At 34.6% G+C, this 14,370-nt stretch overlaps 1 protein-coding gene across 2 annotated transcripts in view; it reads left to right on the top strand.

Moving 5' to 3' along the window:
- The first annotated feature begins 3,738 nt into the window (after positions 1-3,738).
- SULT1B1 (sulfotransferase family, cytosolic, 1B, member 1) overlaps positions 3,739-14,370 on the top strand; it is a 34,368-nt gene continuing 23,736 nt past the window's right edge. Inside the window, exons 1-4 of one of the 2 annotated variants that reach the window (XM_011968280.1) lie at positions 3,840-3,980; positions 4,186-4,228; positions 9,222-9,413; positions 9,686-9,814. In XM_011968280.1, coding sequence (XP_011823670.1) covers positions 9,266-9,413; positions 9,686-9,814 — 277 coding nt within the window. In that variant the 5' untranslated portion in view covers positions 3,840-3,980; positions 4,186-4,228; positions 9,222-9,265. Of the gene's footprint in view, positions 3,981-4,185; positions 4,229-9,221; positions 9,414-9,685; positions 9,815-14,370 lie in introns of both variants that reach the window. The other variant, XM_011968278.1, reaches the window with a different exon arrangement.

Raw genomic sequence — 14,370 nt, 5'->3', positions numbered from 1 at the left:
AACATTGTTTAAGTGACACTGTAAATCTAATTTTGAGCTTCTTATAGTTTCCACAGTCAATTTTCTTCTTTCAAATCTCTTAATGTGTTCTCAGGTTATTTTCTTATATAAATAAAACCATGTAGGTGTGCATTGCAGCAGTTTATTGAAATTTTATTTTTTAATGAGAGCTCAATATGTATATTTTCTAAAGAGAAATTAATTTGTTTCCAAGAGTCTCTGATGGAAGATTATTTTTCTCATGAATAAACCCTACAATTCCACACAAATAAGGAGACCTTACTAAGTTAACATCAGTGTAGTACAGCAAGTGTTCAATGTTATTCTCATTAAAAAGAAAATAACAACAACTAGGGTTTATATTCCTTTTTATAAAGTGTTGCTTGATTTTAACACATCTCTGCACATGTACACACACACAGATACTACTTTTACATTTTAAATGAAATCAAATAAGTAAACAAAAATAACAAAAGCCTAATTATTGTAAGAGAAATTTCTTCATTAGGGCTTTATTTTTGCTGTATGTATTTGAGATATGCAGTTGACCTGATTTCTCGTGTCCTTGCATAACGACACATCTTTCTTTTCTGCCCAGACAGCATGGTCCATATCTGCAGCATGAAGCCTCACCATTTTCTTCCCTATGACTCTATGATATAACAACTCATCTTCCAAGATGATTTTAAATTTCACACCAAGTAAGAATTAAGTAATTTAAACATATTTTTTGCTAGAATTTGCTTGTTCTTAAATTCATTCTAAACTTGATTCTGTCTTTTGGGTTGCAAAAGATTATTACATATTGTATGCATGTATTAAAACTTCATAGATACTCTATAGATATTAGCATATAATGTAGTATAGACCCATGAAAATTAAATATACTTTTAAAAAATTCTACTGTTTCCTTTAAGCTTTGTAGATTGTATCTCATATGCTGCTACTAGAATAATCAGATATAGGGCTTTCTCACAGGACAGATGATAAGGTTTCAGCTCATTTGTATCTCCGTAACAATAAACACTATATTTTAAACAAACTTTTAATTATAATGACTAAATTTCTTTGAAAGAATGTGATGGATAGGATATGTTCTAAGCACAATTTTTATATTAACTCATTTAATAATCAAAACAAGTATGTAGACAAATGGGAACTGTTGTGCATTGTTGATGGGAATGTAAAATGATATAGACAAGTAAAACAGTATGGTGGTTTCTTTAAAAAGTTAAAAACATTCTTGCAATAGTTTGCTGAGAATGATGGTTTCCAGCTGCATCCATGTCCCTACAAAGGACACGAACTCATCTTTTATTATGGCTGCATAGTATTCCATGGTGTATATGTGCCACATTTTCTTAATCCAGTCTGTCACTGATGGCCAAATACTGCATGTTCTCACTCATAGGTGAGAATTGAACAATTAGATCACTTGGACACAGGAAGGGGAACATCACACACGGGGTCCTATTGTGGGGAGGGGTGGGGAGGGGAATGGGATAGCATTAGGAGATATACCTAATGTAAATGACGAGTTAATGGGTGCAGCACACCAACATGGCACATGTATACATATGTAACAAACCTGCACGTTGTTCACATGTACCCTAGAACTTAAAGTATAATAATAATAATAATAAAAAGTTAAAAACATAATTACCAGTAATCCTACTTCTTGGCACACATCCAAAGGAAATGAAAGCAAGCAAGATCTCATAAAAAAATTTGCATGCTCCTGTTCATAGCAGCATTATTCACAATAACCAAAAGGTAGAAGCTACCCAAGAATCCACTTTATTTTTATTACTTTTAAGAATTATAGTATCTGTAAAATATTTAGTCCTAAAAAGGAAAAAACAATCTTACGCAAGCTACAACATGAATGTACCTTAAGAACATTATGTTACATGAAATAAGCCAGTTACAAAAGGACAAATACATTCTGATTACACATTTATGAGGTATTTTGAGGAATCAAATTTATAGAAACAGAAGTACCATGGTGGTTACCAGGGATCAGAGGGAGGATAAGTTGTTCTTTAATGGGTGTAGAGTTTCAGTTGTACAAGATGAAACAGTTCTGTAGATTGATTGCACTGTAGTGTGAATATACTTAACACTGCTGAAGGTGCACTTAAAACTCATTAAGATGGTAAATTTTATGTTACATGTATTTTCTCACATTCAAAAGAAAAAGGAGAAAACTGAAACAACGGTATAAAGAAGATGCTATTATTCCCAGTGGGGCGATGGAGGCACAGAGAGGCTAAATTTTCTGTCCCTCTCACAAGGCTGGTTAATGATTGTGTTTGGGATTTAAAACCCAGGACTTGTGCTATAGCCCACCCTCTTGCTCACTAGTCCTCTCCCACTGCCTTCAGTGTGTTTTCCTATCTTCACAAATTGTGGCTGGGTTAGAATAATCACCTTGTTCACTGATAAGTTTACTTAAGGAAGCCTGAGGTACAATTCCTCAGGTTTCCAAAATTTGTCGGATTTCAGGCTGTCTGAATGTATTTTATTATCTTGCCTATTGAATTGGTTGTAAATTTACACTGTAAAATAATTTTCAATAGCAGATTTATATACTCAAATGAAAATATAATTTGTTCAGCTTTTGTTTTCAGTAGTTCACTACTGCAGAAAGTTGACCTATACAGACTCTACGTCTATGGAATGTGTCAGTTGACTGCATGAAGGCTGGTAGGAAGGGGAGGTGGTCTGTGGGAGCCAATGGCTTTATGTGTCATCAAAAGGAGAAAAGAAAATCCTAGTTTATGAAATCACAAAATCATATTTAGAAAATAAGTTAGTCTAAAAAGTTAACTTTCTAAGCTAGGGCATCTCAGAAAAGTCAAACATTTCAGGTTCTCAATCAGAGATAGATTGACATATGACAGTCTCAATGCCCTCCATGTGCCTGTTCCCGATTCATTTGGAGGCATAGTGCTTCCCCATAACGGCAAAAAAATACAACTATAATAGGTGCACATAAACCCCTTTTCTCTGTAATACACTTCCACCCTCTTTACAAAATGAAAATAAAACAACCCTGGCTGGCAAAGATTAGGAATCTGTTGGCAGCATTTTTTAAGAAGAAAACATGCTTTACATTTCTTTAATAAATTTAAAAGTTAAACTGATGGTCTAAAGGAATGTGCTAGTTTCCCTCTGGTCTTCCTGACTTTCCCAGGCCTTCATAGGTATAACTCAGGGGCAAGAACTTGGTGGCTGTGGTTGTGTGTAAGTTTGAGACGAGCGCTCTTAACAAATGGATTGATTTCCAGTCATTTCTTGTCTATGTGATTCTGCATACCAAAAGAAGAATAAGCCAAGAGTTGTGGAAATGATTAGAATATTTGTGTTTCAGGTGCCAAAGTAATAAATCATTTCATCTTTAATATGTTTGATATTTAATGATATTAGAAACTCACTTTTATTCCAGATGGAAACATACACTGAAACATGCACACAAACATGTAAAACCAATTTTTATTTTTGTTATGGCCAAAATTGTTAGAAGACATTCTTATAAGATATAGAGAAGCAACAATTTTGATCCACTAGCCCTTCATGTTCTTTCCCTCTGCATTTCTCAGACCCTTTGAAGCTTGCAGACAGCTTAAAATCTAAACAACCTGTGCCTGTGCTGACTTATGGCCACCACCCTGATCCATTTCCTGTCTTCCTGGCTTTGCTAGCTGTTGAAACAGTGGAGCTTGCCGTGTGTGTGTGTGTGTGTGTGTGTGTGTGTGTGTGATTGTGGGTGTGGGTAGTTTAACCTTTTTATATCTTAGCTGCCTGTAAACTCAGTGATTGCTACGTTCAGATCAAACCTTGAACTTGTTTTTTTCCTGGCGCCAGGAGCCTTCCTGGGCTCCCCATTCCCTGCCGGAACCACTGCCATTTCCCATGGTTACTCTACAACAGCTTCACTGGCTGAAAATGAAAACTGAACAAAGGGATTAAATTGTGAGGTAAAATTTGCTTTTCAATTTCTTTCTTTGAAGTTTTGTCCTACCCCCACAGAATATTATGTGCCTTAGAACAATTTCTGTTTTGAACATATTTTATAATTAGCAAGTCTTTGGCATAATTCCAATTTTCTTATAGAAAACTGTTGTTTATGCTGTCTAACATCTCTGAAGCTTTCAATGTTCAATTTTAGTTGTCTACATTTAGTGGAACTGAAGCATGCAAGGAATGGAGGTCTTCTCATGAAACTGTAAACCACTTACGGAAAAAGAAATCTTTTTCAAGTTTTCGTTTCTCTGCTCCCATCTTTCATCCAGTCCCACTCACATGCATGCATGCAGACATATGCACATACATACACCTTTAAGGTGCATTCCAGAATATAAAATATGTCATTTACTACATTTATTTAAGTAGCTGGATTTGATGTGTATCAGATAGAGCTAAACTTTGTCAGGGTATGACAAATGGAAGAAATTGTTTTTTTCTAACTGAAAGAAAAATATAGTTTTAATGTTAAATGACTCAGTTTCTTCTAAAACAGGCATTGTTTTTTATTTTTCTCTTTTGTTCCATTAATATTCCTTAAAATCAATTTTAGACATTTTAATTTTCAGCCTATGGCTCATCTTAAATATGAAGTCTTGAGATCCCATGTATAATTTACAACTACTTTAAATTGCCTACTCCTTTCCAATAGAGTTTAAAATATTTTATGAACTAATTTTTAGATTTTAAAGCAAATGTCATTCATAAATCATCTTTCAGCATATCTAGTTTAATTATATCAATTATTTGATATCTTCCAGTCCTCCTCTCCATACCCTTCTCCCCATATAATTCAGAACTCATCATTTATCCACTGGTCATAACGAGGTAATGCTAGTTCATGCCTAATACCCTGTAGCTTCCTGTATTGGACACATCCACTTTCCAGAGGTGACTAGCATATATTCACAATCAGTTGCCTTATTTTCATCTTCTTACTCATTCTATTCTTCTCCAGCAACATTTTTACAGCATGAAGAGCCTGACCTTTTTGTCACAGGGGATTTTCATTGTCAAAGCAAAATCCCTTCCAATTTGTAAACACTCTTGTTTGAATGAGATAAATCACAGACATTTTTGACTCTGGGTTGGGCCCACAGTAAATTTTCAGTATGATCACCTGAACAGAGCTGGACAAACTAAAGTCTATCCCTGGGTTGCCACTCCTTTTCTGTGCTTCTTTGAGCAGGGCCTCTGAAGATCTGTTTCCTAATCTTATCCACAGAATGAAAGTAAGACTGATCTTTTCAGGGTAGGTAATGATTAGAGATCATATACACGAAGAAGCACGATCAACATAATTTGTTTTAAAAGACTCTGAATTCATTTTGATAAATCATTTACATGCACCCTGTATCATTAGATAATTAAAGGTAGTTTAAAGTCATTTTCTCGAGTTTTAAGTGCAAACAAATTAGTTGAGGATCTTACTAAAATGTAGATTCTGCTTCTGGGTTGAAGCCTGAGATTCTACATTTCTAACAAGCTCTCCGATAAGGCCAATAACACATGGGGCTTGTACATGGACTGTAATTTGAATAGAAATTGTAAATCAATTTTATGCATATAAAAGAATAGAACAAATTAAATTAAGACGAATAAATAAAGAAAAGGCAAAGGATGAACCAAGACATGAAATGGAACCAGAAATGATGCTATAAATATATAATATAAGCTACTTGCTACATGGGGAATAAATTTATCTATATTTTAGTAGACAGTACGAAAAGGGTATCGGCTCCATCAATATTCTTTCACTTTTGCATAATATGTATGCGTTATAAGAGTTGATAAGCAAAGTTATACTGCTACTAAACATTACATTCTGGAGCCAATGAATAGAGACTCATTTATTTTTCTCAATTAATTCAGAATAGACAATTTTTGAAATGAGGTGTACCATTGATTTTTACCTTTAGATAATTTGGGAAGAAACAACTTGTTAAGAAGTTAATAAAATAAAATGTTTCAGAAAGAGCTATTTCATTTATCCTGTGGAAATCAAGTCTGATATCTGAATGTACTATGTTGACTCCTGTGGGCACTCATTCCTTCATATCCAAACAGAGAAGGGGCACCATTCTCGAGATATCAAAAGATTCTGGGTGAGAAGTGGAAATCTCATCATTCATTCATTTCTTCATTCAATTTATTCAATGCAAACTTCATCCCAAGTACACTACTTACAGACTTACTTTCTTTTCTTTCAAATTCCTCCTTCTGCTGACTCCTTGACCATCCACATTAATTGTTCCTTTCTTGAGCTGCTAACATGTTCCACAGTATTTCATGCTGCAGAATATTTTCTACAAGACTATCTCCACTAACGAAATATTACAAAGACTACCTGACATTTTACTGGAAATGGAGGATAACTAAGAAGCATGTAGAAGATAAATATTTAATATAATTTTCCTAAAAGGCTCCGTTCACTCAGCTGTCATTGGCATCCTTGCCCCAGGGCCTCAAATGCTCTAAACTTGTCTGGGTCTAATCTATTTTGAGACTGCTCCTCCATTAATATCTTCTATTCCAGATTTCTGAGGCCTACAACTCCATTACTCAATAAACAGTATGAAAATGCAAAATTCAAGATATTTTTATTAATTTTCACTCTATTTGTAGCATAAGATGCTACATGTTTCAGGACAAACCTATTGTTGAATAATGACTTTTACTGGAAAAACAAAATAACACAGCATTTTTGTGTGAAACACATGAATGACAGTGTATAAAAATATCGCATGTAATACATGTCTTACAATATAAAATGAAAAAATGTTTGCCCAAATTTCTTCCTCCTAGATTTGTGTGTGTGTGTGTGTGTGTGTGTTGATGAGGGTAGTGATGGTGAAGGAGTTGGCTTTGAAATACAAGGCTGTTATCATAACATGTTCTTCCTAGTCAAAAGCATACCTCTTTCTGTACAAATTAATGTTAGGTAAACTAGTTTAAGCTCCAGCTGGCTGTTAAGTTAGTGAGTTTTGTTTGTGGGTTCACAAATTACTTACAAAATATTTGCCAGAAACTGTTATGCTTAATCAATTAAGAACTTTTGATTGGCAATTTTTAAAGTTATTTTACTAGAAGCAATACAATTTCCTCTAAGATATTATGCAATTTATGCTGCAATTAGTTCAAATTCTTTCTATCCATACAATAGTAAACGTGTTCTATGTTATTAAATTAACAGGTCTTAAGAAATAAATGGAACATCGATTATGAAGGAATCTATAAATTGTAAAATAAAATAAAATTGATGTAAAATGAAAACCATTATTAAAAGCAAGGCTATGGTTTTACTTACAAAGTTCAGTGGAAATGAAATGGAAAAAATAAATAATGAGTAGATCTTTGTGATGCTAATTTTATGTGTCCAATTGATGGGGCCACAGGAAACCCAGATATTTGATCAAACATTACTTAATGTGCATGTATGTGTCTGTGTGTGTCTGTGTGTGTGTGTGTCTGTGTGTGTGTGTCTGTGAGGGTGTTTTTAGATGAGATTAAAATTTTAGTTGGTAGACTGAGTACAGCAGATTGCCTTCCCTAATGTGGATGGGGCTCATGCAATCAGTTGAAGGCTGAATAGAACCAAAAGGGTGACTCTCCTGGAGGTAAAGAGGAATTCTTCCTGTCTGACGGCCTTTGAACACATACATATATGACATTATTTTAGAGGTAGGTATTCAGGCATATTCCAGGATACGTAGGGTGAGCTGGCAAACTGGAGACCCAGGAGAGCTGATGGTTTAGCTCTAGTCAAAAGGCTGGCAGGCTGGAGATCCAGGAAGAGCCATGTTTCAGTTTGAATCTGCAGGTAGGAATAAACAAACAAACAAAAAACAACGATGTTTTCGTTAAAGCTCAAAGGCAGTTAGGTAGAAGGAACACTCCTACGAGCATCACGCTTTTTGCTCTACTCAGACTTCAACTAATTGGATGAAGATCACCCCCTTAGGTAGGATAATCACTCAGTCTACTAATTTAAATATTAATCTAGTCCTAAAACACCAATACAGAAACACTCTGAATAGTGTTTGGCCAAATGTCTGGGGACCCCATGGCACAGTCAGGTTGACGCAAAAAATTATCAATGACAGTTTCTAAGCAAGCAGAAGTAACAGGAGCACCAAACATCCAATAAAAAAATTATCAGACATGTAAACAAGGAGAAAAAAGACTACCATAATGAGAAAAAAAACCAATCAACTGAAAACAACATAGAACTACGCAGATGTTACTGTTAACAAAGAAAAAAAATCATTAGAACTGTATTTAGTATGCTTAAAAAATTGAGAATAAAAAATATAAGCATATTGAAATTGAACATTCAGAGACTAAAACTACAAAGCCCAAGATAAAACATATTGGAAAGAAGTAAGGACAGATTAAGCACTGCAGAAGAAAAGGTTAGTAATTACAGAGACATAGCGAGAGAGAATATCCCAAATGAAACACACAGAAAAGCTTTTTAAAAAACTAAATAGATAATCTCTCAGCTGTGGGCAACTTCATATGGCCTAATATACATGTAATTATAGTCTCAGAAGGAGAGAGAGATAGAAAAAATATTTGAAGAAATAATGACTGAAAATTATCCAAATTTGATGGAAACCATAAACTCACAATTCCAAGAAGCTCTAATGTGCTAAAATGTGCGTGTGAGTGCGCGCGCGCACACACACACACACACGAAAATAACCACACCTAGCAACATTATAATCCACTTGCTCCAAATAAGTGATAAAGAAAATAATCTTAGAAGCAGACAAAGAAAGAAGGTGAATTACAAACTGAAGATCAAAGGTCAGAATGACAGCAAATTTTCTTTAAGGAAAAATGAAGTATAGCTGAAGTCTTAATAATGAACGGTGGATTTATTTTGCCTTAAGTCCAGATTGTTCAGATTGTTTTTCGCATATTTCTGTGAAACATGCATTTTAACTCAAAGAAAGAGATGCAGTTTCATTTCTTTCCAAAATATCCACTAGAGACCTTTGTCCTGCTTGTCACGGAGCCAGTTACTGCTCTTGCAATCTACTGCACCTAATGCCCACAAAATACGCCCTTTGTACTTAGATCTCCATGTGCCCAGAATGTAAAAGGCCAATTTTACTTTGTGACAAATTGCGGTGTCTTAAGACCAACATTAGTTACTCAGATTCTGATTTTTATTCTCTATATTTCTCCAGAACGACTGTCAATCTATTATATATTTGTACAATCTGGTATTAAAATGCTTTCCCCAAAAGATATTCTGCGAAAAGATCTGAAGTTGGTCCATGGTTGTCCCATGACCTGTGCTTTTGTGAACAACTGGGAAAAAATTGAACAGTTCCATAGCAGACCAGATGACATTGTGATAGCCACTTATCCTAAATCAGGTGAGTTCTGTGGCCTGACAAATTCAAGTCCGACCTCGATTTTTGTTTCCTGGAAATCAACTTATCCATAAAATAATTATCATTCTAAATAAAGTTAATATTCATTTAGTGCGGTCACCTATTTTAGTATATTAAAATTGGCATTTGGGGCATAGAAAGGGGAATTAAGTTTGTAATAGAATGTGTTAAAATGGTAGTGTTTCCAATAGATTCTTCTCCCTTCTCCTGTGCAATTTGGGTAATTATTTTGAAAATGTTGCCTTTTGTCACAGGTACTACTTGGGTTAGTGAAATTACAGACATGATTCTAAATGATGGAGATATTGAAAAATGTAAGCGAGGTTTTATTACCGAAAAAGTTCCAATGTTGGAAATGACTCTCCCTGGATTAAGAATATCAGGTAAATTTAACCCACTTGGAATTATTATTTTGTAATATTATTTACACGGCATATGCATTATTGTATGTGTGACTTTCACTGAAACTGGAGTAGATTTGGTGACATAAAATGGAAGCTGGAAAACAATGTAAAACTGAGGAATATGAAGAAACTTTATTTTTGTCTCTTGTATATCCAGGTATGATATCAAAGATGAGAGTCTTACTGTACAAAACAATTACAAATTTGATTGATAAAATAAACAATACTTTTTCTGTCTTATTGACTTTTGTTGGGTAGAATTTGTCAGATTAGATCAGTAAGTTCCTAATTTAGGACATTGTTGTAATTAATAAACAAGGAGCAACTTTTCTTAAAACGTAGAATTCACTAATACTATTAATTTTTCTTCTACAAGTATTTATGGAATGCTTGTAAAGAATTATTCACTGTGCTATGGTATAGATACATAATGATTAGAAATTATATATTGTATCATAGGGAGCTTACAGTAATATTGTGATGTTAAAAAGTAAATAACAGTATGTAAATGTTAGTAGTCTTGGACAGCCAAAGAATAGGGTTCTGTGGAAGTGAATGATAGGAAAGCTTACTTTAAATGGGTAATAAAGGAAAAAAATTTAGACAAATTAAAGTAAACAAGTTTAATTGAGCAAAGGACAATTCACAAATCAGGCAGCCTCTTGAGCCAAAATAGCCTCAGAGATTCCAGAACAGCTACATGGTTTACGGAAGGAAGGAATGTGACACACAGAAAACAGAATTGAGACATAGAAACAGCTGGCTTAGTTACAGTTTAGTGTTTGACTTATTTGAACACAGTTTGAAGAGTTGGCCACCTTCGATTGGCCAAAACTTGGTGATTGGCACAAGGTAGAATGTAATATGTTTACACATCCAGTTAGGTTACAATTCACTATGTATAGAGAAACCTTTAAGCCAAACTTCAAATGTGTAAGATGACAACTTTAGTCTAAATTTAACAAGGGGTATCTACTCCCAATTGAGTTTAAAAAGTACATACTTGGGTAAAGAATATCCCAGGATATAGTCCTGGAAAGCATATTCCAGGAAGATCTTGATGTAGCCTGGGGACTAAAATGATCCATGAAAGAAGGAAAAAGTGGGATGCAAAACAATTGGAAATTAGGCTAGGATAGATCATGTAGGACTTGTAATTCTTAAAATATTTTCTTATTTTATTCCAAGAACATTGAGGAAGACATTGAAGGGTTTTATGCAAAGAAAAATTATAGGGTTTTTGTTTTTTGTTGTTGTTTTAAATACAAAGATTCCACAAGTTGCTTGGTGGAGGCAGAATTGAGGATGCTAGAGAAGATATATTTTTGACTTGTTGATGGACTGTCAAGGAAATATGAAGGAAATGAAAGAATCAAGAATGACACAGTTTTATTTCATCAAGCAAGTGGACTGTGGAACCATTTGCTTGGAAGGAAAAGTACTTGGAGAGGAACACATTTGGGTGTAGGGTTATTAATATTTGAGTTGTGAAATGGTAACCTTGAGATGCCATTGGATATTATAATCAGTTAAAATTATAGTGAATTAAAATGATGGTATTTGGAGCTTATTAAAATATATTCATTAGGCAATGCTCAGCATAATTGGACATTGGAATCAATGTGATTGCCCAGGGAAAGCCTGTGGAGTAATATGAGAAGAGAAGGACTGAGCTGTGAAAAACATCAACATGCAGAAGTTAGGTAGAGAAAGAGCGGCTAGCAAAGGAAACTGAAAAAAAATGAGCTAAGAGGGAATGGAAGAGTATGGTGTCCTGTAGATAAATGAGAGAGGTATTCAAGAAGTGAAGCTTGACTGTCTAATGCTGCTAGAATCCTGGGATAAAAATAAGTAGTAGGATCGTAATAGACCTGTATGACAATGTAAAGAGAAATATCCAAATCCTCTTCTGTAATGGAGGTGCCTCTCAGCAGACTGACTGAACTAGTTACTTCCATAGGCAGAGACGGATCAACTGGCAGGATGTCAGTCCTTCTATGTCATTGCCAGAAGTCAGAGAGCAAATGCCAATTTTTGTTTTGTTTCATTTTGTTTAAAAAATAGATTCAATTTTTCAGAGTTACAAATCTAAAATCCCAGTTCTTTCCTAAGCCATTAAGTTCAGCTTATAAATATTATTATTTTACTTATACAACAAAAAGAGTTTAATATTTGATCCAAGTTATATTTAATTAAGCTCCTTTAAACACTTGAGTGGCATTTATATAATTAGTATATTTCATTTCCTTGAGTACTTACTTTATCTGACCAAGACAAACCTTCCCAAGTACTTATACTCCAATAAATTAAGCTCATAAATACAGCAAATCTTAGCCATTTTAAATGTTTCAAAACTACATAGAAACTTAGCAATGATTCCACCACTGTGCTCCAGCCTGGGCGACAGAGCAAGACTGTCTCTAAAAAAATTTTAAAAAGAAAATTAGAAATTTAGCAAGATTTCAACTTAAAATTCAAGTATAAATACTCAACATTTTTTACTTAGCATTACAAAGCAAATCCGTTACTCTCACAAAGTTGTTACTCTTACATTTGTCAAGGACTTAAAATGCAAACTGCAAAGATTCTTAAAGCAAATGGTTATGATGAGATGTTCTTAAACGTGCCCATGTTATGGCTTGATGTTCTTAAACATGTCTATCCTTGGAAAGCTTGGAACTGAGGGATTATGCTGGGAGCAAGGAACCCAAATGAGTTCAAGAGTGAGGCAAGACTTCAGAGCCATAGAAAGTATGAAATGAAAAAGTGACAGAACCAAAGTAATCAGAGACGTGGGAGTAAAGGATAACAGATGGAAGGCAGGATTGGGGATAGAGAGGGAGGCTATGCAGCTTTGCCTGACAGTGAATGGCTGGAGTTCAGCAGGTGGATGAGGGTAAACTGCATCATTTAAATCTACTCTAGACCGGGCACAGTGGCTCACGCCTGTAATCCCAGCACTTTGGGAGGCCCAAGCAGGTGGATCACGAGGTCAGGAGATTGAGACCGTCCTGGCTAACATGGTGAAACCCCGTCTCTACTAAAATATACAAAAAAATTAGCTAGGCGTTGTGGCGGGCACCTGTAGTCCCAGCTACTCAGGAGGCTGAGGCAGGAGAATGGCCTGAACCTGGGAGGCAGAGCTTGCAGTGAGCCGAGATTGCACCACTGCACTCCAGCCTGGGGGACAGAGCGAGACTCTGTCTCAAATAATAAATAAATAAATAAATCTACTCTAGAGAGTGAATATAGATAGTTTTATTGTCTTTACACATTGCTAACACTCATACTTGTGGATATAAAGGGTTCATTTAGAAGACTCACTTGGCAAAATGATTGCAAAACAGGGGAAATTGAGAACTCTTTCAGGGAAGCTGAATGCGGAACAGGGAACAACAGATGTGAGAAAAACTTCTTAAAAGAAACAGACATAAGTTCATGTCATGGCCATTAAGTAATAACGAGTTGTGGAAGATTACAATTTCTCATTTTTATATGCTGGGTAAAGTGACTGTAGTTGCTAGATCAGTAGAGGCATAGTAAAATCCCTGGTGGAGTTGTACGGTAATTTATGTTTACAGTCATTTATATTTGCAAATAAAATACAGGACAATTAATTAATTTGAAATTCAGATAAATATCAATTTTATTAAGTATACAAGCACTTTTCAAGTGTTGTACGGGAAATATTCATGCTAAAAACAACCTGCTATTTATCTGATAATTCAAATTTAACTTGGATTTCCACATTTTTTAATTTCCTGTCTGCCAAACCTGTCTCTACTGACATTAAATAGTCTTCTTCATACTGACCATGTGCTAGTCACTGTTCTCTATGGACATTTATTTATGAACAAAACAAGTTACATCTCTGTTCTTATGAAATCTCCATTTTAGTCTATGTTTAGGAGTGAGGTTGGGGAAGGGACATGAGGACATACAGTAAACAAACAAATAATTTAAAAATTTACTAAGTCAAAATGTGTTTTATAGAACATTAAAAGAAAAATGTTGTAATAGGCTGAATGACTTCTTAGCATATGCAGTGAATTATTGTGAACATTTAAAACAAAGTATTGCTTTCAATGAGTGAGTCAGATGCAATTTTACGTGGGTTTGCCTTTGTATTCAGCGATGGCAAGATGATTTAAGATTATCAGGTATTCCAGAGTTTAGACTGCGTATAAGTAATACTGCGGAAAAAAAAGGAATGCATAAGAAGTTTATGTATCATCTCTCTTAAGACCTTAATTTGAAACCAAGTTCTACCATATATTTGTTGTATGACTTTAAAGAGCTAAGCTAATAACTAAAGATTACACATTTTTCCTGTCCATACATATATGGAGAGACATATGACACATATAGAATATAATGAAAATATAGATACAACAGCTGATATTACACTCAAAGTTAATGTCATCTATGCTACAGTATCTGATACAACACAATAGCCAGTTTTAGACTTACTAGTTATTGATTATCTCTTTGGCATGAAGAAAACATTTAAAAAGTCATTTATTGCACAGGTACAA

The sequence above is a fragment of the Mandrillus leucophaeus genome, unplaced genomic scaffold (assembly GCF_000951045.1).
Source record: "Mandrillus leucophaeus isolate KB7577 unplaced genomic scaffold, Mleu.le_1.0 Scaffold837, whole genome shotgun sequence".
Taxonomy (NCBI): Eukaryota; Metazoa; Chordata; class Mammalia; order Primates; family Cercopithecidae; genus Mandrillus; species Mandrillus leucophaeus.
Note: the sequence above shows the minus strand (reverse complement) of the source record. Positions and strands in the feature narration are given on the sequence as shown.